Source organism: Ursus arctos, unplaced genomic scaffold (genome assembly GCF_023065955.2).
Source record: "Ursus arctos isolate Adak ecotype North America unplaced genomic scaffold, UrsArc2.0 scaffold_5, whole genome shotgun sequence".
NCBI classification, from domain to species: domain Eukaryota; kingdom Metazoa; phylum Chordata; class Mammalia; order Carnivora; family Ursidae; genus Ursus; species Ursus arctos.
In genome coordinates this window covers 14,547,042-14,572,387 of record NW_026623067.1, presented here as the reverse complement: position 1 = coordinate 14,572,387, position 25,346 = coordinate 14,547,042, and the positions used below count along the sequence as shown (strand labels likewise).

The 25,346-nt window shown below is 44.2% G+C and overlaps 1 protein-coding gene and 1 long non-coding RNA gene across 6 annotated transcripts in view; one reads left to right on the top strand and one right to left on the bottom strand.

Moving 5' to 3' along the window:
• LOC113261575 (uncharacterized) overlaps positions 1 to 25,346 on the top strand; it is a 103,697-nt gene that overhangs the window by 14,093 nt on the left and 64,258 nt on the right. For 3 of the 5 annotated variants that reach the window (XR_006410466.3, XR_006410467.3, XR_006410464.3), the window contains exons 2-3: positions 3,148 to 3,252; positions 24,355 to 24,434. This is a non-coding gene — a long non-coding RNA (uncharacterized LOC113261575). Of the gene's footprint in view, positions 1 to 3,147; positions 3,253 to 16,654; positions 17,423 to 24,354; positions 24,435 to 25,346 lie in introns of those variants that run through there. The other 2 variants (XR_006410465.3, XR_008957657.1) reach the window with 2 other exon arrangements.
• LOC123001509 (olfactory receptor 1D2-like) lies at positions 5,696 to 6,637 on the bottom strand. Its single transcript, XM_044387318.2, has one exon. The coding sequence runs from the start codon at positions 6,635 to 6,637 to the stop codon at positions 5,696 to 5,698; it is 942 nt and encodes a 313-aa protein (XP_044243253.2).

The following is a 25,346-nucleotide window of genomic DNA, read 5'->3' as shown; positions in this document are numbered from 1 at the left end:
ATATACTAACAATGAACAATCCAAAAACAAAATTAAAAGCTCAACTTACAATATCATCGAAAAAATAAAATACTTAGAAACAAACTTTTCCAGGAAGGTGGAAGAATTGTACATGGAAAAGTGTAAAGCATTGGTGAAGGTAACTAGACAAGATATGAATAAATGTAAAGGCATCTCATGTGTGGACAGAAGACTTAATATAGTTAAGATATCAACACTACCCAAAGTGATTTACAGATTCAGTGCAATTCAATCAACATCCAATGACTGCTTTTTTTTTTTTCCTCAGAAATAGAAGAGTCCATCCTAAAATTCATATCAAGGGACCTGAAATAGCCAAAATGTCTTCAAAAAGAACACAATGGCAGGCTCATACTTTCTGATTTAAAAACTTACTGCAAAGCTACAGTAATCCAAATGGTGTTTTAGTGGCATAAAGACAGTGGTGTAGTACAATGGAATAGAGAGTCCAGACATAAACCCTCATATATATGGTCAAATGATTTTCTGCAGCTGTGTCAAGATCAATGGAGAAAGGACAATGTTTTCATCAGATGGTGCTGAGACTGTAAATATCCATATACAAAAGAATGAGGTGGGACCCTTACCTCACACCATATATAAAAGTTAATCAAAATGGATCGAAGATCTAAACCTAAGAGCTAGAATTATAAAGCTATTAGAGTAAAATAAAGAGGAAAAGCTTCACAACATTGGACTAGGCAGTGATTTCCTGGATGTGACACCAAAGCACAGGTAGTGGGAAAAAAATAAATTGGACTTATTCAAAATTAAGCTTTTGTGCTTCCAAGGATACTGTTGAGAGAACAAAAAGGTTTTATTCAATCATTCTGTGGGTTCACAAAATGGGAGAAAATATTTAAAATGACATATCTGATAAGGGATTAATATCCAGAATATATAAAAACTCTACAACCCAACAACAACAAACAAACATCCCACTTCAGAAATTCCAGAGGACTTGAGTAGACATTTCTCCAGAGAAGGTGTACAAATGCCTAATGAGCACATGAAAAGATGATCAACGTCACCAATCATTAGGCAAATTTCTATCAAAACTACAGTGAGATGAGCACTGGGTGTTGTACGTAAGTGATGAATCATTGAATTCTACCCCAGAAAGAAAAAAAAAATCTGATTCTTTTTGCAATCACCTCTTAGTCATCAGTGCTTCCCATTTTAAGTTCATTGTTGAGAATTTCTGGCAATAAATAAAATTCTCAGAGAAGGAAAAAAAAAGTAGTTTCAGTGTCCGTCACAGTGCCTGGCACATGGTCAGTGCTCAGTTAACATCTGTTGAATGAATATTGAATATACACATGAATTAATTTGGCATTGGTTTTAGCTTGATGCCAAACCACTTTCTAGGGATTATTGTCACTGCTCCGACCAGAACTACCTCTTTTTATAGTCTGAATTTGGTCAGATGTTGTAAGCTGTATTCATCACTTAAAAGGAAAAATATATGACATTCTTTTGGGCAAAAGCAAAACAAAACAAAAACCCAAAATGCTAAAAACAAAACAAAACAAAAAACAACCCAAAACCATAGTGAGATACTACTGTAACCAGAGGGCAGGAATGCAAGAGCATCTGGCTCTGGGGGGTCCCAGACAGACCAGGTTCAGCCACTGGCCACTGACAAAGTCCAATGGCAGAGGGACAAGCGGTGGTGAAACAGGGAAGGAATTTATTGCAGTGAGGCTGAAACTGGAAGAGAGCGGACTAGTGTCTCAAAGGTGGTCTACAGAATGCTGAAAATATTTTTAGGTTTATACAAGGAAAATGTGGGACAAAGGTCAGTGGGTACAGGCAGGTGGGCAGTAAAGGTCACATTGAACTTTATCTTGGGGTCCATATGTGGGGTCTTGCTGGCTCAGGGCAGTCCTTATTGCTTGAGGGGGTAGTCTTGCTCCCATCAGAGGATGCCTCGGCTGCAGGGTCTTTGGCCAGAGGTAAGAGATAAGATGGAGAGAAGAACTTAATCAATTGGAAAGTTTGAGGTCGAAATGGAGGTGGTGGAAGACCTCTTTTACTACTTCACACCCATTCAAATGACTACCACAAAAAGAAAAGGACACAGCAAGTGTTAGCCAGTATGGGGAGAAATTGGAGCCCGTGTGTGCTGCTGGTGGGAGTATAAAATGGTGCAGCCACTGTGGAAAAATTTAGGGGTTCCCTCCAAATTAAGCAGAATTATCAGATGGTCCAGAAATTTCACTTCTCGGTATGTACTCCAAAGAATTGAAAGTAGGGGCTAGAAAAGATACCGGAGTTCATATCAGCATTATTCACAATAGCCAAAAGGTAGAGACAATTCAGACATCCATCAATAGATGAATGGATAGACAAAATATGGGATACACGTACAACAGAATATGAATCTGCCTTGAAAAGAATGGAATTTTGATACATGCCATAATGTGGATGAACCTGAGACGTCATGCTCTGTGAAATTAACCAGACACAAAGGATGAATATTGTATGATTCCCCTTATATGAGGTTCCTAGAATAATCAAATGATAGAGACAAAGTAGAATTGTGATTACTAGGCGCAGGGCTAAGGGGCCAACAGAATTATTTTTTTTAAAGCTTTTTTTTTAAACCACGTTTATTTTAAAGAGAGAGAGAACGAATGGGGGAAGGAGAAGAGGGAGAGGGACAAGCAGGTGCAGGGCTTGATCTCACAACCCTGAGATCATGACCTGAGCTGAAATCAAAAGTCCAACACTCAACTGACTGAGCCCCCCAGGCACCCCAGGATTATCTTTTAATGAGCACAGTTTCAGTTTGTAACATTTTGCAAACATTTCATTTTTAAATGTTGATGTCATTAGATCAATTCCTTTCTTTCATGCTTTCAGATTTGGTGACATGCTTAAAATGGCCTTCCCTGAAGATCTTCACTTATACTGTATTCCAGGACTTCTATGGTTTTACTTCTTACGCTTCAGTTTTCAGTCCATGCAGAATTTTGTTATGAGATAAAAATAAATGCTTTTTACTTAAATTTAGATGGCCAATTTTCATAAGAATCTTTGTTAAACAATCTCTTTTTCCCTCTGCTAATTAGAATTGTCATCTTCGTCATAAAGTAAATTTTTACATTCTGGCCTGCTTTCCAGATGATTCTGCACCATAAGCACGCACCACCTGTACGTGGACAGCTGCAGACTACCGCCTCTCTCTGGGACGTCCCTGAAGGACAGTGGTGAAAAGAAATCTTTCCAGTGAGCAGAACTTCTATACTCATCATGAGTATTTCCTTCTTATTTTATTACTAATATGTTTGTATATATACACGTATATTAAGGAAATATCTGGGTTCTCTTATCATGTAACATAGGATTACTGACTTTGTGTCAATTTTGATTAATTTTACATCATCGTGTTTAAGCTGTGGGATATCGAGAGGAAACACCACTGGGGGAGTTTACCTCATTTTCTGGGGAAGGGATTGGTGGCATTTTGCCTTGTAAGAAGGATACTTGTATCGTGTGAAGATGTTATTGTTAAGCAAAAAGAAAGGGAATTTAAAGGTTTGGAAGACTCTCAGCCTATCTATATTGAAACAGACGAGAAAGCCTGTTCCGTGCGAGAACACTAGGTGTGGCCAAGTTTTGAAAGAAGTATGGATCAGCTCTCTCAACAGAGGCCAAGACTATGGAAGATGACCGTGTTTTCTTATTACTGTTGCTGTCCTCCGCCATTTTGTGTGTGTGTGTGTGTCGGGGGGTGGGTGTGATAACCTTCTGTCATGGAACTTGCACATGTTCTTTCTTGTCATTCATCTTTTCACTTCTGTGGTGGGCTTTTATTCTATTAATTTTTCTGTAAAGAAGTCTCATGCAGTCGGGTCACTCAATAATTTGTATGTTGAGCCTAGAAGCATGTTCTAGGTCTTGGCCTTTTATAACCTATCTGTTGTGGAGGCATCTGGGCGGCTCAGCCGGTTAAGCAACGGACTCTTGATTTTGGCTCAGGTCATGATCTCCTGGTCTGGGATCCAGCAGTTAGGGCTCCCTGCTCCGTGTAGAGTCTGCTTGTCCCTCACCCTCACCCCGCTTACACACACACTCTCTCTCCCTCTCAATGTCTCGTTCTCTCAAATAAATAAATATAATCTTAAAAAAAAAACCTATCTGTTAACACTGGATTCTAAAAGCTTTATTGGCCTATTTGTTTAAAATACTTCGTGTTTTATTTTAACATACACGTATATCAATATAATATTGTGCAAAGTTTGAACAATATGAACTTTCTCCTGTTTAAAAATAAAACTGGTGGTTAGTTTCCCAGCAAAAATGGGTATAACAGAGTAGAGAATTGCAATCTGTGACAAGCAAGCTATGGCAAAACCATAGGCGAGTCCGGGGAACAAAGGAGTCCCCCTTATACAGAAAAGGGGGAGTTGGAAGGGACTGTTGTAAACAAAAAGTCCATTGGGTTAAACTGGGAGTTGGAAATATGGTGGCTTCTCCTTGGCTGAGCTGTGACAGTCTCTCATTGGCTGGGCTGTTGCTAGGGGAGGAGGAAAACCTTTCTTCCTCCTGCTGGCTGTAAAGTAGTAGCTAAAGTAGTAGGGGCTGCAATTGACCACGAGTGTAGGGTGTGAGAGCTTCCCCTGCTGGCCTCCTGACTCCCATTTTTTTAAAGTGGGCTCCATGCCCAGAGCTCAGCCCAGTGTGGGGCTTGAACTCACAACACCAAAATTAAGATCTGAGTCTGACACTTAACCGACTGAGCCACTTAGACGCACCACCCCCACTCCATTTTAAATGAGGTTTCATTTTATAAATTTATATACTTCCAATATTAATTTTCCACAATGCAAAAAACATTCAAGATGAAATATGAACCAAGTCCTTGGGAAAAAGTAAAGTCTCACAATAAGTGAATACCGCAAACTCTCTTTTTACTCATACTGCTGTGCACCGCACAGGAGGTCCTCACCCTGATGTGTAGGAGAATTGTGGGATCCTTCTGCTAATATCATAGCCTCCGCAGTGTGGGAGCATATCAGGTGTTCCTCCCGACACACAGTCCCAGTCTAGAGGGGATCAATGCATAAAACACAGGTTTATTTTCCTGAAATAATTATGTGGCTTCATATCTATTAGATGCGGCAAAATAAGTTTTGACTGTCATTGCACACCTGCCCATTGTCTGTCCATTATTCATCCCCTCTTCCTTTCTAAGAGAACTACTTAGTGGAGGTGGTGGCATGTTTAAGCTTAACCAAAACAACAGCAACAGCAAAAAATAACAGCTACATTTCCCAGCCTGCCTTGCAATTAGGGGGAGACCTTTGAGAAATGAACAGAAGCAGCTGTGTGGGGCTTCTGAGAGAGCCCTTGCAAGTGGCAAGTCTTTTGGCTCTGCTGTCTTCATCCTGCCTGCCTGGGACAGGAAGAGATGGATGGAGCCCCAGCAGCCATCTCAGAAGCATGAGGATGATAGCACTACTCTAGAGATGATGGAGGGGAGAGCTGGAAGGAGCCCGAGTTTCTCAGAGATAGAATACATTTAAAAATCCTCTAATTTCAGGCTTCTTCTTCTCAGAAAATAATCTGTTAGGGTGTGGAAGTGGGGGTGGTTGAGGCGATGGCGGAATTGTGTTTCATTTCCTGACAACCTGGACCTCTCTGGATATCAGCCCGGCACTCGTCACCGCTAAGAGGATTTGGAGCCCCTGCCGAAGAGTCTTCTTACAGCCTTCTTCATGTCCTGGTTCCTCAGGCTGTAGATGAAGGGGTTTAGCATGGGGGTCACCACTGTGTACATGATGGTTGCTACTGTGTCCTGGGCCGAGAAGGAGTTGGGGGGTCGTATGTATACCCCCAGGACAGTTCCATAGAACAGGGTGACCACAGACAGATGGGAACCGCATGTGGAAAATGCCTTGCGCCTTCCTGGGGCGGAGGGGATCCGGAGGACGGCTGCAGCTATGCGGACGTAGGAGACCACAATGAGCGCACAGGGGGCCACAAACAGGACCACGGCACCCAGGAGCACGCGCTGATTGATGCGCGTGTCTGAGCAGGCAATCTTCATCAGCAGGTAGGCGTCGCAGTAGAAGTGTGAGATCCCCCTGGCGGAGGAGCAGAAGGTCAGTCTGTTCATGAGGAGTGTGTGGAGTAGGGAGATGAGGCCCGCGCTCGTCCACATGAGTGCCGTCAGTCCCCTACAGAGCTGGGGGGTGATGATGGTGTGGTACTGCAGGGGCTTGCAGATGGCCACGTAACGGTCCAGTGCCATGGCCGCCAGCAGCAAGGTGTCCAGGTTGGCAAAGGAGATGAGGAAGTACATCTGGGTCAAGCAGTGGGGGTAAGAGATAGTCCACATTCCTGCTACGTGGCTGACCAACAGCTTGGGGATCAGGTTGGTGGTGAAGCAGATGTCCACAAAGGAGAGATTGGTAAGGAAGAAGTACATGGGGGTGTGCAGGCGGGGATTGGAGCCGATGACCAGGATGATGAGTGTGTTCCCGGCCACGGTGACCAGGTATGTACACAGGAAGAGCCAAAAGAGGACTTGCCGCTGCTCGGGGTCACTGGTGATGCCAAGCAGGAGGAACTCTCTGACTCCGGTCCCGTTCTCCTTCCCCCTGGACATCCCACTGTGGCTCGGGGAGGTGACAGGCTGCACACACGAGGGGGACAGCACAATCCCAGCAGAGCCTGGTCTTGCTGTATGTGAAAAATCAGATCAAAGGTCATTTGTGATCAGGTACACAAACAGTTTTGTACATAGAGTAATTGCTGCTTTTTAATCAAGTGCATATTGCGTGCTAAGGACTTTACGTGCACGATCTCTCTTAATACCCACAAAATAGGCACTTTTATGATTCCTGCTTTTCAGATGAAATAGCTGAGACTCTGAGTATGTAGTTTGCTCAAGACCATGTGGGTTGGAAGTGGCATAGGGGACTGTGAACCCTCAGTCTGAACCCGGAGCCTTTGCCTCCCCCATCCCACTACAGAGGACCCTCCTCGTTCCTCTGGTGCTGTGTATTGAGGGCAGTGACATTGAATCTTTGACCTCAATTCCTGCCCTGGTTCTTGCCTACTTCTCTGACTGAACGTTCTGCCAGCCGCATGGGACTGCACGCCCTTCCTGCCTCGGAACAGGGCCTTTGCATGTGCTGTTCTTGGCCTGGCACTGCTCTCCACCTTCACATGGCTGATTTGTATCTCTGTGGGAGGTTGTGTCATTTGTTAACTAGTTTATGGTGGGTTTTCCCCATGAGGCCGTGCCTCCCTGAGAACAGGGTTGTGTCCACGCCTGTTGTGTCCATTCTCTGTCATGTGCCCAGTGCTCGGGACAATCCACAGCACATGGTCAGTGCTCAGCACAGTTGTCAGATAGGAGAATGAACTCTCACAAATGTAGCCCACACCAAAATCAACTGTAGAAAATATGTGGACACCATGCTGAATGAGAAATGTTTTGTTGTGATTAATGAATGCATTTAGCAAAGAAAATCGTGGCTTATAGCATAAATTGCAGGTGTTTCTTTCTTTCTTCCTTTTTTTTTTTGTTTAAGCTTATATTTATTTAGAAAGAGAGCAGGCAAGGGAGAAGCAGTCTCCCCAGCGGAGCAGGGAGCCCAACACTGGGCTTGAACCCAGGACCCTGGGATCATGACCTGAGCTTAAGGCAGATGCTTAACCGACTGAGCCACCCAGGCATCCCCACAGGTGTTTCTAAGTGAGCAGAGTGAAAGACAGGCAGGGTCAAGTCATAGGCAAGCCCAAGGTCCCGTGCCAACAGGAATTTCCTCAGCTATATGATTGAGGAGGAATTGTGTATCTGGTCCATGTGATCCAGGACTTATGACCACTGTAGACCAGAGGAGCAAACCAGACACTGCCTGCATCTGTATTTACTTGGTTTAGACCCTTAGTGGTCTACAAGATATTTCCTATTTGCTGACATTTTAAAAATCAAGGATTACTGAGCCTGGGTGCCTCAGTCGGTTAAGCATCTGCCTTTGGCTCAGGTCATGATCCCAGGGTCCTGGGATCGAGTCCTGCATCAGGCTCCCTGCTCAGTGGGGAGCCTGCTTCTCCCTCTCTCCCAAATAAATGAATAAATAAATAAATCTTTGAAAAAATCAAGGATTTCATATAAAATCTGGATTCTTCCTCTTCTTGAAAAATCAGCCAACCTGGAGACATTGGATTCTCATTCTTGGCCGGCAGCAATCAGCTGGGGAAAGTGACCAGCTAACACTCGCCGAACACTGCTTGTGCTTAGGGCTGTACACAGATGCCTCTGGTATCCCTCAGAGCCCTCCTCCGCAGTCATTTCACAAGTGTCCCTGTTCCACGTGAGGCAGGGGATGCACAGCAGAGCTAAGTGACGCCCCCGGAGTGGCAGAGCTAGTGGTCTTCCTCTCCAGGCTTCCCTGTGTTAGCTGCTTTTTACCACCACGGTTGTCCCCTGTTCTGACCCCTGGAATCACTTGGGAAAAGTCTACTCACTTTCCATATGCCATTCTCTCTAGAATCTTCTAGAAGCTATCATTTCTCGAGATTGCCTTACTCCCAGGCAGTCTAAATTCTGAAGGATTTTTGAAAGCTGGGATGAAGAATTTGCACAAAGTTCAGTTGGTTATGGAAATCTTACTTTGATTTTTGGTGCAGAGTTGTTCGTGTCTACAAAATTTTAAACAGAAAACCAAATGAAGTACTTATTCAGGACCTTAACCTATCATTGTCAGCGTTTTACCCCGTCCTTGTCCTGTTCCTCCTGGTCCTCTACTTCACACTTCATGTAGTAGATAAGTCAGAGTAATTTATTTACCCGTTGGCTTTGAATGATTTCTTTACCAAAATCTTAACATTAGATATGATTTCTCAAGACTAATTTTGGCCTCATTATGACCAATTTTAAGGATGTGGCTGAATTTTTTTGTAATAGAAATTTCTGGCAATGACTGGATCACCAGGTAGTTCTTTGGTCCCATCATGTTCTATAGGGAATTTGTGTTGTAATCATGCTTTGTATTGTGGGATTTGATCTGTACCATGGAGTCTTACGGGACATCTGCAGCTACTTTCATATAACTTGAAATAAAACAAAATGGCAGAAAGGGATGAAATGAGAGGAGACTTTCATCCGTCTGCTCACGCCATCATCAGTCAGGTGCCTGTGGATCACTCATTGCGTCCCTGTGGGGCCACCAGAGAAGGGAACAGACCCTATATTCTGGGAACACTGCTGCCATCCAGAAAGCACTTACTAAACTCTAAAATTGATATGTTGAAAGCGAACGGGGAGTAGAATTGAGATGTGTTGGGAACTCATGGTGCAGTGGAAGGGAAAATGGTGCCTGGTCTTTGGGGGAGAACACTGGGAAATGTAAGACAATAAAGACAGCCTTTTCAATATTTTTCTTTTAAATTCCACATTGCCTAGTGTTTGGTTCAGGAGCCTTAAATGGAAACATCAAAAATCCATTCTGTTCGTGTAGGACTTTGTACCATGCGGACCTATATCCCATTCTCTAGAATTCTCTACTCTCACTGGGCAAGACAGGTGACACTGATGCTTTGGTTCACCTTTCGTTTTGAAGTGGATTTAATTGCTTGTTCTCAGTTTCCTTGTCTGCACAACGGGGACGGCCTGTGAGGATGAGGGAGAGGGTGACTGAAAGTGCCTGGCACAGTCCTTCCATGTCATGTGGAAGTCAGTGGGTGGCGGCTCCCGATCGAGCTGCTACACCCTTTCCTCAGAACCAGATCAGATGTCCTGCAGAATGCTGACAGATGGAAACCCGGAAGCCAGACCCTCCGCGCACTTAAAGGAGCTGTCAGATGAAAGGTCGTGTGCACCACATGTGAATCTGCTACCCTCACATCCAGGGTGTCTGTGTCTGAGCTTCTCCTCCGTTCCAGCTTCCGCCGGTCTCACCTGGCTGCCTGTGCTCATCTTAATTCCTTCCCTAGATTGCAGCTCTGGCCTTCACTTCTCTCCTCTGGGACTGGCGGCAGACTCCATGACAGCCCCGCCTGGAGCAGAGCAAGGGCAGCAGGGCTGTGGCAGGTGGATGGATTGATGCAGCTTCCCACCTACAGGAGAAACTTGCCTGGAGCACCTCTGGAAGTGATAGCGCTCCCACCATGTGCTCCCCCCCAGTGGTGGGCACCTGCTCCTTCCCAGAGCAGGCAGCTTCTCTTTGAACCCTTTGGTTAAAAATTTCTATAAATTAGGAATTTAGGGTGATCCCGAGGTCTTTTTTTTTTTTTTTAAGATTTTATTTATTTATTCGACAGAGATAGAGACAGCCAGCGAGAGAGGGAACACAAGCAGGGGGAGTGGGAGAGGAAGAAGCAGGCTCACAGCGGAGGAGCCTGATATGGGGCTCGATCCCATAACGCTGGGATCATGCCCTGAGCCGAAGGCAGACGCTTAACCGCTATGCCACCCAGGCGCCCCTGATCCCGAGGTCTTATTTGTGGGACTGGGGCGTGACGATCATGCCATTGTGCAGAAGGTGAGGTCCTGGTTTGGGAATGTGGGACCCGCAGTTGCCTGAACGAGTTTGGACATAAAGCCACTGTATGACTTACTGGTGTGACTAAATTTTGCACTTTGTAGTTTCTAATGGGGTTAATTGATAGCATTCTCAGGCCATGATTCGACAATATCTAAAAGAGTTATGTTGATTCAGGGGTGCCTGGGTGGCTCAGTCGGTTAAGTATCCCCCTCTTAATTTCAGCTCAGATCATGATCTCGGGGTTGTAGGATCGAGCCCTGTGTTGGGCTCCGCACTCAGCGGGGAGTCTTCTCGTTTCTCTCCTTCTGCTCCTCCCCCTGCTTGCTCTATTTCAAATAAATAAATAAATAAAATCTTTAAAAAAAAGAGTTATGTTCATTCAAGTGTATAAAGACTTGCCCTCTACGTGACCTGACTTACCTTTCTGTAGCCCTCTGAAGTAGGTGGGTCAGACGGCAAGGGTGATCACCCCATGGATAATTAGAGCCAAAGATGAGCAAGGCTGGGAAGTATGCTTGTGGATTTACGGGTAGCAACCTACCCAAATCTCACTGCTCTGGGGCGTGGGGACAATACCTGGGGTCCGGAGCAGCATGGTCTGTTCTCTTACCCTCTGGGCTGGAACACTGTCCCTTCTATAGATGTGTAGGGATTTTATGGTTCCCACCAAAGTGAACGCCCAAAGCTCCTGATTATAGGCAATCCACAGGGAATTTGTCCCTGTTCTGCAGATCACAAACAAATCACCTCTCCCAGGGGTTAAAGTGGAAAGAAAGAGGATTGCATTCATATTGTAGGTCAGGGACGTAAGAGCATTTCCTGTTGGGAATCTTCCAGGTTAGCTCAAGTCCCAGCTGGAGTGTGGGCCTCCATAGATGCACATTCCCTGAAGAGGGCTGGCCACGTCCTCCCTCAGTACTCTCCGCCCTATTTTGCCTTCATCAAAGGACTGAAAGAGAGTTGACAGATCTAGGTCCTAATCTGGAGCAGACCCATCTTATCCATTGATTATTCTGACTATATATTTGAGAGGTTGGTTAGAATAGCACAAGATGTTGGAGAACCATCCGCGTTGTGATGGGGTGGAAAATGCCAGAAAACAGAGTTCAGGCAGTAGCCTGTGTCATGGTGCTTCTGAGTGTTTGGGGATTAAGGTTCCTAATCTTCATGTTGTCTTTGGGGTGGTGGGATGGTTGGGTGCTGGGTATGATCTTGGCAGTCATCCTGATGATATCTGTGATTGTGCTGAGGGAGGTACCAGGGTCCATACCAGAGCAGAGCCCGGGACTCTGTGTCCCACATCTTTCCAGCCTCACCCGTGCCAGTTGTAAATTGATGTTCTTGGTCTAATTGCCAACATTCCTTCTCTGTATTTATTGGACAACTGGTGTATGATAGGGACTGTTCCAGGTTCTACAGGAGAGAGAAGTGGAAGGGGATAGGCCTGCATTCACACTGCTTTCGTCCTTATTGGGGAGAGAGCATAGCTTCCCATGTGTAAATGGTTGGAATGCCACATAAAATCAACCCTGGCCTCATGTCATGTCTCTGCCTACAATTTCTGGAAACTGCTCTTTCCACCAAATTCTGAAAGGTATTAAATGGCAGGTTGTATATGAGCATTGGTTATGGGAAGTCTGGATTGCGCTCCTGTAACTTGGCTCAAAAGTGATTTATTTGTCTATATACAAAGCCCTATGAAAGAACACAAATGGTCTGCATCCTTCTTGGCAAATATATAAAAAAACAAAGGCAGGGTTGTACCGAAATATCACTTGTATCTCACATTTAAAAATTACAACGAGCCTGACCCAGTAGTTTTTGACTCTCAACATGATATGCCAGAAGTTTCAAGCAAATAAAAGACGGCCTGTTCTGAAAACGGGTTTGGCAAGACCTTGATGACCTCTGTGTGGCTCACACATGAAAAGTCAGTCGAGATAACTGGATTTATTAGGGGTCAGAGTTCACCAGTTAGACAACACCAGCTTTCATTGACAAAAGTAAATACGGCAGAAGGTCAGTGGCCGGAGCAAAGGCATTTGCTGAAGGCCAGCTGACACTGTGAAGACAAAAGTCCATGTGAAGTTTAGCTCCTACCCTCAAGCACATGGAGACAAGATACTATAGGCAGGACAGTGATTTGCAATACTCAGGGAAAGGCTTCAACTCCTAAGAGATGGTACCAGGCTCTCCTTGGAGAAGACTATTGAAGCACGAGTGGGAGGGAGATGATTCCATGAACCTGGAAGACATCTCATTGCAATGGCCATGACATGGAGCAGTCCCTGCTCCCCTGGGGAGAGCAGAGTCCGGGGAAATGTGCTGGGAAGTGGGATGAGCCTCTCTTTCGACATTCTCTGCAAGTTGTTTCAGTTGCCTGCAAAGAGCTGGCCCCGAGTGGCTCATTAGTGCGAGGTGGAAGTTGCCTACGAGGAGGGGGGTTGGTGTCTGTTGGGGCCTCAGCTTCAGAGAGCAGACCCTGGAGGGTGTATTCCCAGACACAGCCCTGATTTCCTGGCTGCTCCTGGGGAGGACTCTGCCAGCCTGGCCCTGTGTCTGCTTCCGTTGGGGAAAGGGCACTGGAGGCCCCCAATGATGCCGAGCTTTAATTTATGATCTGTTCGTGTCCTGTGAGTGCTTCATGTGCCGGAAACCACAACCAGAAATGACTCACTAGTTCTCACCACTGGGCCTGCAGCAAATCTCAAGGCGCATGTTTGTTTCTTCGGTTCAGCTCATTAGAAGTTATCATTATCCATAGGAGCCCGAACCTCCTTTTTTGTATCCACTCCTGTGCCCAATTCAGGATACCTCGACTTTTTTTTTTTCTTTTTCCCCCATTTTTTTTAATGTGGTAAAATACACATGCCCTGAAATTTACCATCTTAACCATTTTGAAGTATACAGTTCAGTGGAATTAAATACATTCATTACATTGTGCAGCTATCCCCACCATCATCTCCGTAATGCTTTTCATCTTGTAAAACTGAAACGCCACCCATTAAACACTAACTTCCTGTTTTCCCTCCCGCAGCCCATTCTATTTTCTGTGTCTATGATTTTGATTTCTCTTAGTCTTTCATAAAAGTGAAATCATACACTATTTGTCTTTTTGTGACTGGCTTCTTGGCATAATGTCCTCAAGGTTCACCCATGTTATAGCTGGCTGCAGAATTTTCTTCTGTAAGTCTGAATAATATTCCATTGCATACACACACACACACACACACACACACACACACACACACACAATTTTGCGTATCCATTCATCCTTTAATGGACTTGCATTGCTTCCATGATTTAGCTGTTCTGAATAACGCTGCTGTGAATACAGGTGTACGAATATCTCTCTGAGTCCTTGTTCTCAAATCTTTTGGGTGAACACCCAGAAGTGTAATTGCTGAATCATATGGTAGTTCTGTTTTTAATTTTTTGAGGAACCACCACACTGTTCTCTACAGTGGCTGCACCGTTTTACCTTCCCACCAACAGTGCTCAAGTGTTCCAATTTCTCCATATTCTTGCCAACGCTTATTGTTTTCTGTTGTGGTTTTGTTTTTGTTTTGTTTTGGACAATAGCCATCCTTACAGGTGTAAAGTGGTATCTTATAGTTTTTCTTTCCCTGATGATTAGGGATGTTGGACCTCTTTTCATGTGCTTGTTAGCCATTTGTGTGTGCTCTTTGGAGAGACATCTATTCAAGTCTTTTGCCCATTTTTGAAGGGGATTGTTTGGGCTGGTTTTCTCCCAGGGCTTGCAGAGGGACAGCCAGGAGGGTCTGTGGTTCTCCCCTACCCTGTGGCCCCTCAGAGTCAGTCCTCAATTCTTTGTACCTCACAGGAATTCAAACTGTCCCATTCTCCTCCTGGCCCTTTCACATAGCGGCTCTGTTTCCTCCTCTATGACCAGGGTTAGAATAGCTTGTGAAGCCAACCATGAGATTCTAGGGCAGCACTCCCTGGAGTTACCCCCATATCCCCCCCTAAGTCTCTGGGCTCCATGCTAGGGTGCTGGGCGGCAGGAAGGGAGCCAGCTGCTGGGTGATTTCTGTTGTGGGCAGCCATATGTAAAGTCACATGCAGATGGCCTACCTCACCCCTTCGAGGTGGTGAAAGGATCTGATTACAATGGCGTTTAGTAAGATTTGCACGGAATAGGCTGGGATCAGTCTGTGTTGCTAGCCCAGCTTCTGTTGATAAAGGTGTGGCGTTGTGATGTAGAGTGAGAAATATATATTTGGTCTTCATCCCAGTTCCTGGCAAAGAGCTCTTAAAATCCTTGGAATTTCCTGTGAGGAGGGAGCTATGAACAGACATTTCTGCAAAGAAGACAGACATCCAAATGGCCAACAGACACATGAAAAATTGCTCCACATCACTCGGCTCAGGGAAATACAAATCAAAACCACAAGGAGATACCACCTCACACCAGTCAGAATGGCTAAAATTAACAAGTCAGGAAACGACAGATGTTGGCGAGGATGTAGAAAAAGTCCTACACTGTTGCTCGGAATGCAAGCTGGTAGAGCCACTCTGGAAAACAGTGTGGAGGTTCCTCAAAAAGTTGAAAATAGAGCTACCCTATGACCCAGCAATTGCACTACTGAGTATTTACCCCAAAGATACAAATGTAGCGATCCGAAGGGGCACCTGCACCCCAGTGTTTATAGCGGCAATGTCCGCAATAGCCAAACTGTAGAAAGAGCCCAGATGTCCATCAACAGATGAATGGATAAAGATGAGGTGATAGATATATACAATGGACTATTACTCAGCCATCAAAAAAAATGAAATCTTGCCATTTGCAGTGACATGGATGGAAGTAGAGGGTATTATGCTAAGAGAAATAAGTCATTCAGAGAAAGACAATTATCATATGTTCTCACTGATATGTGGAATTTAAGAAACAAGGCAAAGGTCATAGGGGAAGAGAGGAAAAAACTAAACAAGAGGAAACCAGAGAGGGAGACAAAACATAGGAGACTCAATCTTAGGAAATAAACAGAGTTGCTGGAGGTGGGTGGGGGGATGGGGTAACTGGGTGATGGACATTAAGGAGGGCATGTGATGCACTGGGTGTTATATAAGATTGATGACTCACAGACCTGTACCCCTGAAACAAATAATACATTATATGTTAATTAATTGAATTTAAATTTTTAAAAATCCTTGGAATTTCCTATGAGGAGGGATCTATAAAGATGCCTTTTGCTATGTTAATGAGATGACTTTGGGAAAGCACCTACGAATGGGGTGTGGGGTACCATTGGAGCCAACCAAGTGATTAAAGGGTTTGAACTTTCAGCCTCACCCCCTCCGTCTAATTGACCTCAGGTGCGCACAGTGCTGGAGATTGAGTTCAGTCACCAATGGCCAGTGATTTAATCAAATATGTCTATGTCATGAAGACTCCCTAAAACCCCAAAAGGACGGGGTTTGAAGAGCTTCCAGGCTATTGAACATGTGGAGGTACAGGGAGAGTGCAGGGAAGGTCCACACCTTTTCCCCATACCTTGCCTCCTGCATCTGTCAACCCAAATAAAGAGGTAAACTGAGACAAGCTCCAGAAACTGAGTTTATTCAAGAATAGCAAAGGGATTGCAATTCAGGAAATGCAAGCCGCAGGTGAGTCAGCTGAGGGTTCGGGGTGGGCTGTCTTTATGGGCAAGGAGCGCAAAGAAGGGGAGTCCAGTCAGAGTCCAACCAGTGAGTCCACTGGCTTGAGGGTGGGGAGAGATTCTTGGCAGGTAGTCATCAGTCCAGGAGGTGAGTTTCAGTCTTCTGTAAATCAGGCAGGTACAGGAAATCAGTGTCTCAGTTAAGTTTTGTTATGCTAAGGGCACTTGTATGAGATTCTCCATTTCATATTGATGAAGTTATGGGATATCGGTGAGGTTCAGTGGGGTAGAGTCCGGAGCCGATGACCAAGAATGAATTCTTGAGATGTCTTTGGTGCAAAATGGTGGTTTATTAAAGCACGGGGACAGGACCCGTGGGCAGAAAGAGCTGCTGCCCCGGGTTGTGAGGGGTGGCTGATTGTATACTATGGGGCTGGGGGAGGTAAGGAAAAAGGGAGGTTGAGAAAATACTTTCATATGTTAAAGAAGACTCATGGGATACCAGAGGCCTTGCCATTGTCAAGTTAAGGTTGTTGACCCTTCTAGAAGGCATTAATAAGTAAGGTAGTTGGGAGCTTCCTGGGAGAATGTTACTTTCCTCCTATCACGTGTCCTTGGCAATGGGCTGCAGGTTTAAAAGAACACTAGGACCTGCGTAAACTGAGGGAGACTCAGGTCTTACAGGATTGTGATCTCTGTTAGTTAATTATTTGTTTTGCCTTTCCTTAGCTTTAGGGCAGCCAGGAGTGCCTGAGGAATGTCACGTACATCCCTTGGTGGGGGGAGGGGGGATTGCAGGGTGTCAGTTTCTGCTTTGTCCTCAGCTTGCCTTCTGTTCCCCAATCAATATCTCTTGTTTTCTTTTAGATTGAAATCCTTTCACACCTCTCTTCCAATTGGCAGTGTCTGAATTCTGTCAACTGGTGATCTACTAAATAAAAGGTTTCTCTGACTTCTGTGAGCCACTCTGGTAAATGAACAGAACCTGAGAAGAGGGTCCTCAGGACCTCTGATTTAAAGCCGGCTTGTCCGAAGCATAGGTAACAACCTGAATTTATCACTGACGTCTCAAGTAGGGACAGTCTTGTAGGACGGGGCCCTTACCCTGTGGGATCCGATGCTGCCTCTGGGTAGAAAGTGTCAGAATTGAGTTGAATCGTAGAAACATCCAGCCAGTGTTGGATTAAACCCTCACATTGGCATTGGGTCGAGAGTGGGAAAGGAGCAGGTCCGTTCAGCTGTGGCTTGGCCAAGTTGCTAATCACCACTGTTGAGGTAAGAGACTTGCCAGTGATTTCCTGAGCAATTTTTACATGTTACGTGTGAACACTGTGTAAACCTGGTGAAGACGATGGTTTGGCCTCTGATTTGGGGAGGCCAGGGAAGAGGTGGACATGGCAGTGACGGAAAGAGAGAGAACCTTGTTACCTGCAGATGATTCTCTATCTCCCTTAGACCCTCTCTCCCTGCATATTTGTTACCATCCCACTGTGTTTCCTCAATTTTCTTTTCTTCCTTTCCTTTTTAAAAAGATTTATTTATTTATTTGAGAGAGAGAGAGAGAACGCGCACGTGTGTACGAGCAGGGGGAGGGGCAGAGGGAGAGGGAGTGAATCTCAAGCCGATTCTCCACTGAGCATAGATTCCTGACATGGGGCTTGATCCCAAGACCCTGAGGTCATGACCTGAGCTGAAATCAAAAGTCGTACACTCAACCAACTGAGGTACCCAGGCGCCCCTCCTCAATTTTCTATCTTTAATTATAGTTTTAATTTGATATGTGTACCTGTTGATTTAATATACATATTAAATGTGTATTTTTAATACATATATTCCTCTAACATTTAACATTTTTAATTATTATTTAAATATATTATTCAATAAAATCAATATTTTATTACTTATATAATTTGTTATATAATATGTAATAACTATTTTAGTATTTCTGTATTTATACATACTTATAATAGATACAATCTTAATAGTTTATATTTTAATGTAATTATAATTATATAACATGTTATATAATATATAAATACATAACTTATTTATTATTAAAATGTTATTATAATAAATACATACATAAAATAAATATTAATTATATGTATCTAATTAATTAGTTCCCCTGATATTTATTGGAAAGGAGCATGGCTGAATGGTGAAGACTGTGCATTCTAAGCCCACCTGCCTGGCTTCAACTCCTGCCTTTTGCAGTTATTGTGTATATTACACTGTGTACCTCTTAATTACTGAACTCCCCTGTGCCTCAGTTTACTCATCTGTAACACGGAGATAATAATACTGCCCGCTAGGAGTAGTTGCAAGGATTAAGGGTTTTAATGTACGCACAGGAATTTAGAACTATGTCTGGCATGCAAGTCTCTGCAAGTGTTTGTTGTTTTCTTGACATGTACAGCGTCCCATCTCCAGGTACAATCTATGTTGTTAGAATTTTTAGTATTTTCACTATTTTCTGCATCTTAATGAAAAGGACATGCCCTAAAATGGCAGTTGGGGTTGCAGAATAACAGAGGGGAGGGGGAAACGTGTTACTGCAGGCTCCCAGTCTCTGAACGGGAAGGTGGGGGAGAAACAAGGGAAAACAAATCTGGCACCTAGTGCTAAGAGAGGCTTCCGAGTCTAACCAACATGGTAAGAATTTTGGAACATAATTAGACCATGTGTTCAGCTCTCTGTAAAAGATCGTTCAAAACTTCTGGTAGATTGATTACTCATTTCTGGTCCACATGCCATTTCTGAGGTATGGAGAAGGCAGAGGGAGCTTTCACGATTGACCTTGAAGGAGTTCCAGAGCAAGTCTCCCCAAAATGTGCCACTTTGGCATATGGACTATTTTGAGTTGAAGACAATTGAGACCCTGTGGGCTAAAGAGAAACTTTCCCCCCTCTTTAACTACTTAGAAGAATCTAAATGGGGTCTTTCCCAGAATTAGAGCTATTAGAGGAGATAAATTTTATCTGAATGAACTGTCTATATGACAGGGCAAATATCTTATTACCAAACATCTGTTCTTCTTATTACCCTGTGAGTTGCTCTCCTCCCCTTTGAAGGCCCGTGCCCCTGTCCTATTCTTAGCTCGGGATGCCATATATACCTCATTTTGCCTTTCTGCTTTGGAACCTCTCGTGTATGTGGGGTTCCCGTACATAGGACATTAAATTCGATTTTCTCCTGTTAATCTGTCTCATGTTAATTTATTTTTTAATTTTTAATCTAAATTCAATTAGCCAATATATAGTACGTCTTTTGTCTCAGATGTAGTGTTCAACAATTTATCAGTTGTGTATAACACAACTTATTATGCTTATTACATCACATGCCCTCCTTAATGCCCATCCCCCAGTTACCCCATCCTCCCACCCTCCTCCGCTCCAGCAACCCTCAGTTTGTTTCCTATAGTTAGGAGTCTTTCATGGTTTTTCTCCCTCTCTGATGACTTCCATTCAGTTTCCCTTCCTTCCCCTATGATCCTCTGTGCCGTTTCCTATATTCCACATGTGAGTGAAACCATATGATAGTTGTCTTTCTCTGAATGACTTATTTCATTCAGCACAATATTGCCCAGTTCCATGCACGTCAATGCAAATGGTAAGTATTCATCCTTTTTGATGGCTGAGTAATATTCCATTGTATATATGAACCACATCTTCTTTATCCATTCATCAGTCGATGGACATCTGGGCTCTTTCCACAGTTTGGCTATTGTGGACATTGGGGTGCAGATGCCCTTTCGGATCACTACATTTGTACCTTTGGGGTAAACACCTACTAGTGCAATTGCTGGGTCATAGGGTAGCTCTATTTTTAACTTCTTGAGGAACCTTCATACTATTTTCCACAGTGGCTGCACCAGTTTGCATTCCCACCAACAGTGTAAGAGGGTTCCCCTTTCTCCACATCCTCACCAACATTTGTTTTTTCTTGTCTTATTAATTTTAGCCATTCTGACTGGTGTGAGGTGGTATCTCATTGTAGTTTTGATTTGTATTTCCCTGATGCTGAAGGATGTGAAACCTTTTTTCATGTGTCTGTTGACCGTGTGGATGTCTTCTTTGGAGAAATGTCTGTTCATATCTTCTGCCCATTTTTTGACTGGATTATTTGGTTTTTGGGTATTGAGTTTGATAAGTTCTTTATAGATCTTGGATACTAGCCCTTTATCTGTTATGTCATTTGCAAATATCTTCTCCTATTCTGTAGGTTGCCTTTTAGTTTTGTCGACTATCTACTCTGCTGTGCAGAAGCTTTTTATCTTGATGATGTCCCAATAGTTCATTTTTGCTTTTGTTTCCCTTGCCTTTGGAGATGTGCCTAGCAAGATGTTGCGGCCGAGATGCAGCAATTCTTTTCTTACATCTCAGGTTGAATTCATAGGTCTTCAGAATGATTTGATAGTTATTAGCTAAATTCAGGGGACCAGATGATACAAGGTCCCCTACTCTTCCACACTCTTGCTCCTGTCTCATGCCAATTTAATTCTTAGGACAGTTGCAAGAAACTTTTGAAAGCTAGAGGAAAGCTTTTCCTCCCCAACAACCTTGATTTGAAAGCACAAATAGAAAACCAGGGCAAATAGAGGAGTCTACATGTCTATGTTCCTTCCCCCAACCCGCATTCTACTCCTCTCTCTTTGTCAACAGCCTATTTCTCCATTCCCATCTTCCATGTATCTATTATTAGGTTCCTGGAACCCATATCTCAAATATTTTATTGATTTATTAGAGAGTGCACAAGTAGGGAGAGCAGCAGGCAGAGGGGAGAGGGAGAAGCAGGCTCCCCTCAGAGCAGGGAGCCCGGTGTGGGACTCGATCCCAGGACCCTGGGATCATGACCTGAGCTGAAGGCAGACACTTAACCGACTGAACCACCCAGGCATCCCCCCCCCTTCTTTTTTAAAAGATTTTATTTATTTCTGGAATCCTTATTTCAATGAGGACTCAGTCATTCAGCAAAAAATTTGTTTCCATTTTTTTTCTCAGTGTTATGAACAGATCTAAGACTGTGATTAATTCAATTATGTGCTTCCAGATTTCCAAAAAGAAAGAAAAGGTGGGGGTGGTATTTTCAGTTGGGTTGAGTTGGATTAAAAGTCCTATTTCAGTAGGGTTGAGAAAACAGTGAGGGATCAGGTTATAGAAAGAGATAGCGGAAATGATGATTTCTTAAAACTTGGGTCTTAGGAGAGTGAGAGCAAATATGACAGCAAATAGAACCTTATTATTTTCAAGATGGGAGAGATGTCCACGTTTACAATAGTGAAATAATACTGAAGGGAGGAGGGCAGTGAGGAGGGAGAGGGAAGTTTATGGCTGGTTTAGCCAGATCAGTGGGTCATCAGGGTGAAATGAGATGCAAAGTGTCCAGAGAGGAAGAGCAGTGCTTCTCTCCTTAAACAGGAGAGAGATCATTTGAGAGCACAGCCAGGGAAATCTGTGTGGGTAAGAGGACATGGAGGGAGTTCTCCCTGCCAGCCTCCATGTTCTTAATGAAGTGAGGGTAAAGTGATGTGCCAAGGCGGTGGGGAGGCGGAAGGCAGAGGGTCTGAGGAAGGTAATAAAGGTTTCAAAACAACTAATAAAGGAAGCAAAGCTCACGGGGTGTCTGTAGAAGGCAGTTCCAAGGGCTGGGCTGATGCTAGGGAACTTGCATTTTGACTGGCAGTGAACTGCCCCAGCAGCAACGAGCATCTCAACATGAACGGAGAAGAAATGCAGATGTCATCTAAAATCCGGGCAGGATTCTTTATTTTTTTTTATTTTTTTTTAAAGATTTTATTTATTTATTCGACAGAGATAGAGACAGCCAGCGAGAGAGGGAACACAAGCAGGGGGAGTGGGAGAGGAAGAAGCAGGCTCATAGCGGAGGAGCCTGACGTGGGGCTCGATCCCACAACGCAGGGATCACGCCCTGAGCCGAAGGCAGACGCTTAACCGCTGTGCCACCCAGGCGCCCCTCCGGGCAGGATTCTGCAGCGATGTCGGGATGTTCTTGGAAGTTAGTGGGTAATCCTTCAGTTTTCTTCTTGGAGAGATTACCAATATAAACAGGGAGCAAGAAATAGATCGATGGCTTTTCTTTTTGTCAGTATTCCTCTAATCTATCCTCCCCGGCCATCGACTACAGCTCCGTGATTGAATTACACTGTGCATTCGTCAGTGGCTGCATGTTTCTCTTTTCACTTGAGTGTCCTCGCTCTTGGCTGCTTCCATCTCTTGGAACCAGCCTATGGTATGCTTGGGGGTGTAAGGGAGGAAGAAGCGGACTTTAGACCTAAGTCATATGCTCTACCCCAGTAGAAACCAGAGTTTCTTCATTGTAGTTGGGATCCCAAATCTCCCTAGTGATAAAACGTTATTTTTCTTCCCTTTGTCATTGCCTGTTCCTTGTATGTGATCTAGACCTTGAACTTCTCTCTTCTTCACTCCACAGTCTTTTCTCAGAAACTCTGTTGTGAGGCTCTACACGACCACCCTATTGAAGGCTGTTTCCATTTAAACCATTCCTTCTTTAATTCATTCAAACTTATTTACTAAGCACGAATGACATGTTGTTTCTCACTGCATGGCAGACACACAACGATGGGCGGAGGAAGTACGTTCCCTGCTCACGTGTGCCTTCCACATTCGGGGTTCACAGGTGAGATAACACGTGTTCCTGGATCGGGGTGATCAGGGAGCTGAGTGAGGATCTGCTTGCGGATGAACCCCAGGTGGATGCCTCTGAGGGCGCATCTGTTAATATCTGAGGGCGGTTATATCACCGAGCACAACATCAGAAGCACATCTGAAGGATGTGTCCCAGTTCAGACAATAAGATTCCATCAACAGGAGAGACTCAAGCATGCACTTAAAAGTCAAGGTTCTTCACTACCCTGCAAGGATCAAGAGATGGGCAACAGAGGGAATAACTGGCTGTTACGTATCACCATGAACTAGGCAGTAACTCTTTTCAGAGTCTTACGAATATTAACTAATTTCAGTCTCACCAAGTACTATTACTATTCCCATTTTACAGATGGGGAAACAGAGGCACACTGAAACAGAGGGGACTTGATAAGGGCAGAGATGTGATCCACACGCCAGCAGAAGGCTTCAAACCCACATTCTTACCCACCACACTGTCCTGCTCCTTTGTCTTCTGCCGCCTTACAATGTACCAGCATCTCTCAGGCTCTCTGTAGAGCGGATTATGGTTCCAGCTGAGTGCACGAAGGTAGCTCTTGTGAGAAACATCGTTACATAGATCTGTTTAAGAGGGAAATGTTTTAGGGGCGCCTGGGTGGCTCAGTTGTTAAGCGTCTGCCTTCGGCTCAGGGCCTGATCCCAGGGTCCTGGGATCGAGCCCCATATTGGGCTCCTCCGCTGGGAGCCTGCTTCTCCCTCTCCCACTCCCCCTGCTTGTGTTCCCTCTCTCACTGGCTCTCTCTTTCTCTCTCTCTGTCAAATAAATAAAATCTTTAAAAAAGGGGGGGGACATTTTAAAACTCGTAAAAAAACACAGAACATAAAATTTATCATCGTAACTAGTTTTAAGTGTGATTCACCCTGTTGTGCAGTCATCCCACCATCCAATCTTCAGAACTCTTTTCATCTTGCAAACCTGAAACTCTCTACCTGTTAAACAGTAACTCCCCATTTCCCCTCCTCCAGCCTCTGGCGACCTCCATTCTGCTTTAGTCTCTATGAATTTGACCACTTGAGAAATCATATGAGTGGAATCATATGGTATTTGTCTTTTTGACTGGCTGATTTCACTTAGCAGAATGTCTTCAAGGTTCATCCATATTATAGCATGTGTCAGAATGTCCTTTTTTTAAAAAAAAAGATTTTATTTATTTATTTCAGAGAGAGGGAGAAACAGCATGTGCAAGCATGAGTAGGGGGAGGGAGAGGGAAAAGGAGACTCCCTGCTGAGTAGGGAGCCTGATGAGGGGCTCCATCCCAGGTGCCCCAGAATGTCCTTCTTTTTAGGGTCAATAATGCTCCCTTGTAAGTATATACACATTTTGTTGATCCCTTCATCCACCTTTGGCCACTGTGAATAATGCTGCTATGAACATGGGTGTACAAATATCTCTTTGAGACCCTGCTTCCAATTCTTTTGAATATATACTCAGAACTGGAATGGCTGAATCATACAGCAATTTTACATTTAATTTTTAAGGCATCACTATGCTGTTTCCATAGGGGCTGCACCATTCTGCATTCCCAAGAGCACTCAAGCATTCTAATAAATGGAAGTTTAAATTCTCCATTTGAATCACTGTGTAAGTTATCTCCTTTGTCCTAGTATCCACTGAAATCATAAAGGATCTTACCAAGTTCATTGTGGTCTGGCTGCTTATCAAGGACATATGAACACATGGACGGGAGGTTGCAATATCAAGAGAATTAAGTGGACCCATATGCACATAAGGGTCCCGGGGAGGCTGTTGCTCAGATTAGAGACCCCCTGAACGATGGCCATTAGATTTGGTCCAACTAGAAGTTACAGTCCCTTGAAAGTTCAGAGCAGATTCATGATTCTCTCCTCTTCCTGCTGGTAGTTCCACGAACACTTCCAGCAGGTTGTGGCTCTAGAATTTGCTCTAGAGATCAAGTGGGACCCTGACCTTTGCCCAACAACGCCTACCACAGGGATAAATAGACTCTGGAAAGCTCTCTGTTTGGAAGGAAGGGGACTATGTCAAATAACAGCTGTCAGAGGAGACCATGAGTCAGCATCTGTTATTGGAGGCACCATCTCACTCCATCTGTCCAGACTGGGTGGCTTTTGAGCTCTGCAGGTTTCCCCTGGTGACGCGGAGTTCACTGACTCCTTTGGCGTGTGTTGTGATAGAGATACCTGGGAGGCCAGAAAATTCTCTACCTCAGCACTTGACTTTCAGGAAGAAAGGAAGGGTGGGTACATGACCCTTAAGCTGATTATTATTTGCTGTCCTCTTTTGAACCCAGTAATACCAAATTTAAAATGAATTTCACAATATTTTATTTTGTTTTTTTTTAATAATAGTATTTTTTTATTATATTATGTTAGTCACCATACAGTACATCCCTGGTTTTTGATGTAAAGTTCCATGATTCATTAGTTGTGTATAACACCCAGAGCACCAAGCATGAGAGACTATGGACTCTGAGAAATAAACTGAGGGCTTCAGAGGGGAGGGGGTGGGGGAATG

Coding starts and splice junctions, on each gene's coding strand:
- LOC123001509 (XM_044387318.2), bottom strand. CDS start 6,637: ATGTCCAGGGGGAAGGAGAACGGGACCGGAGTCAGAGAGTTCCTCCTG.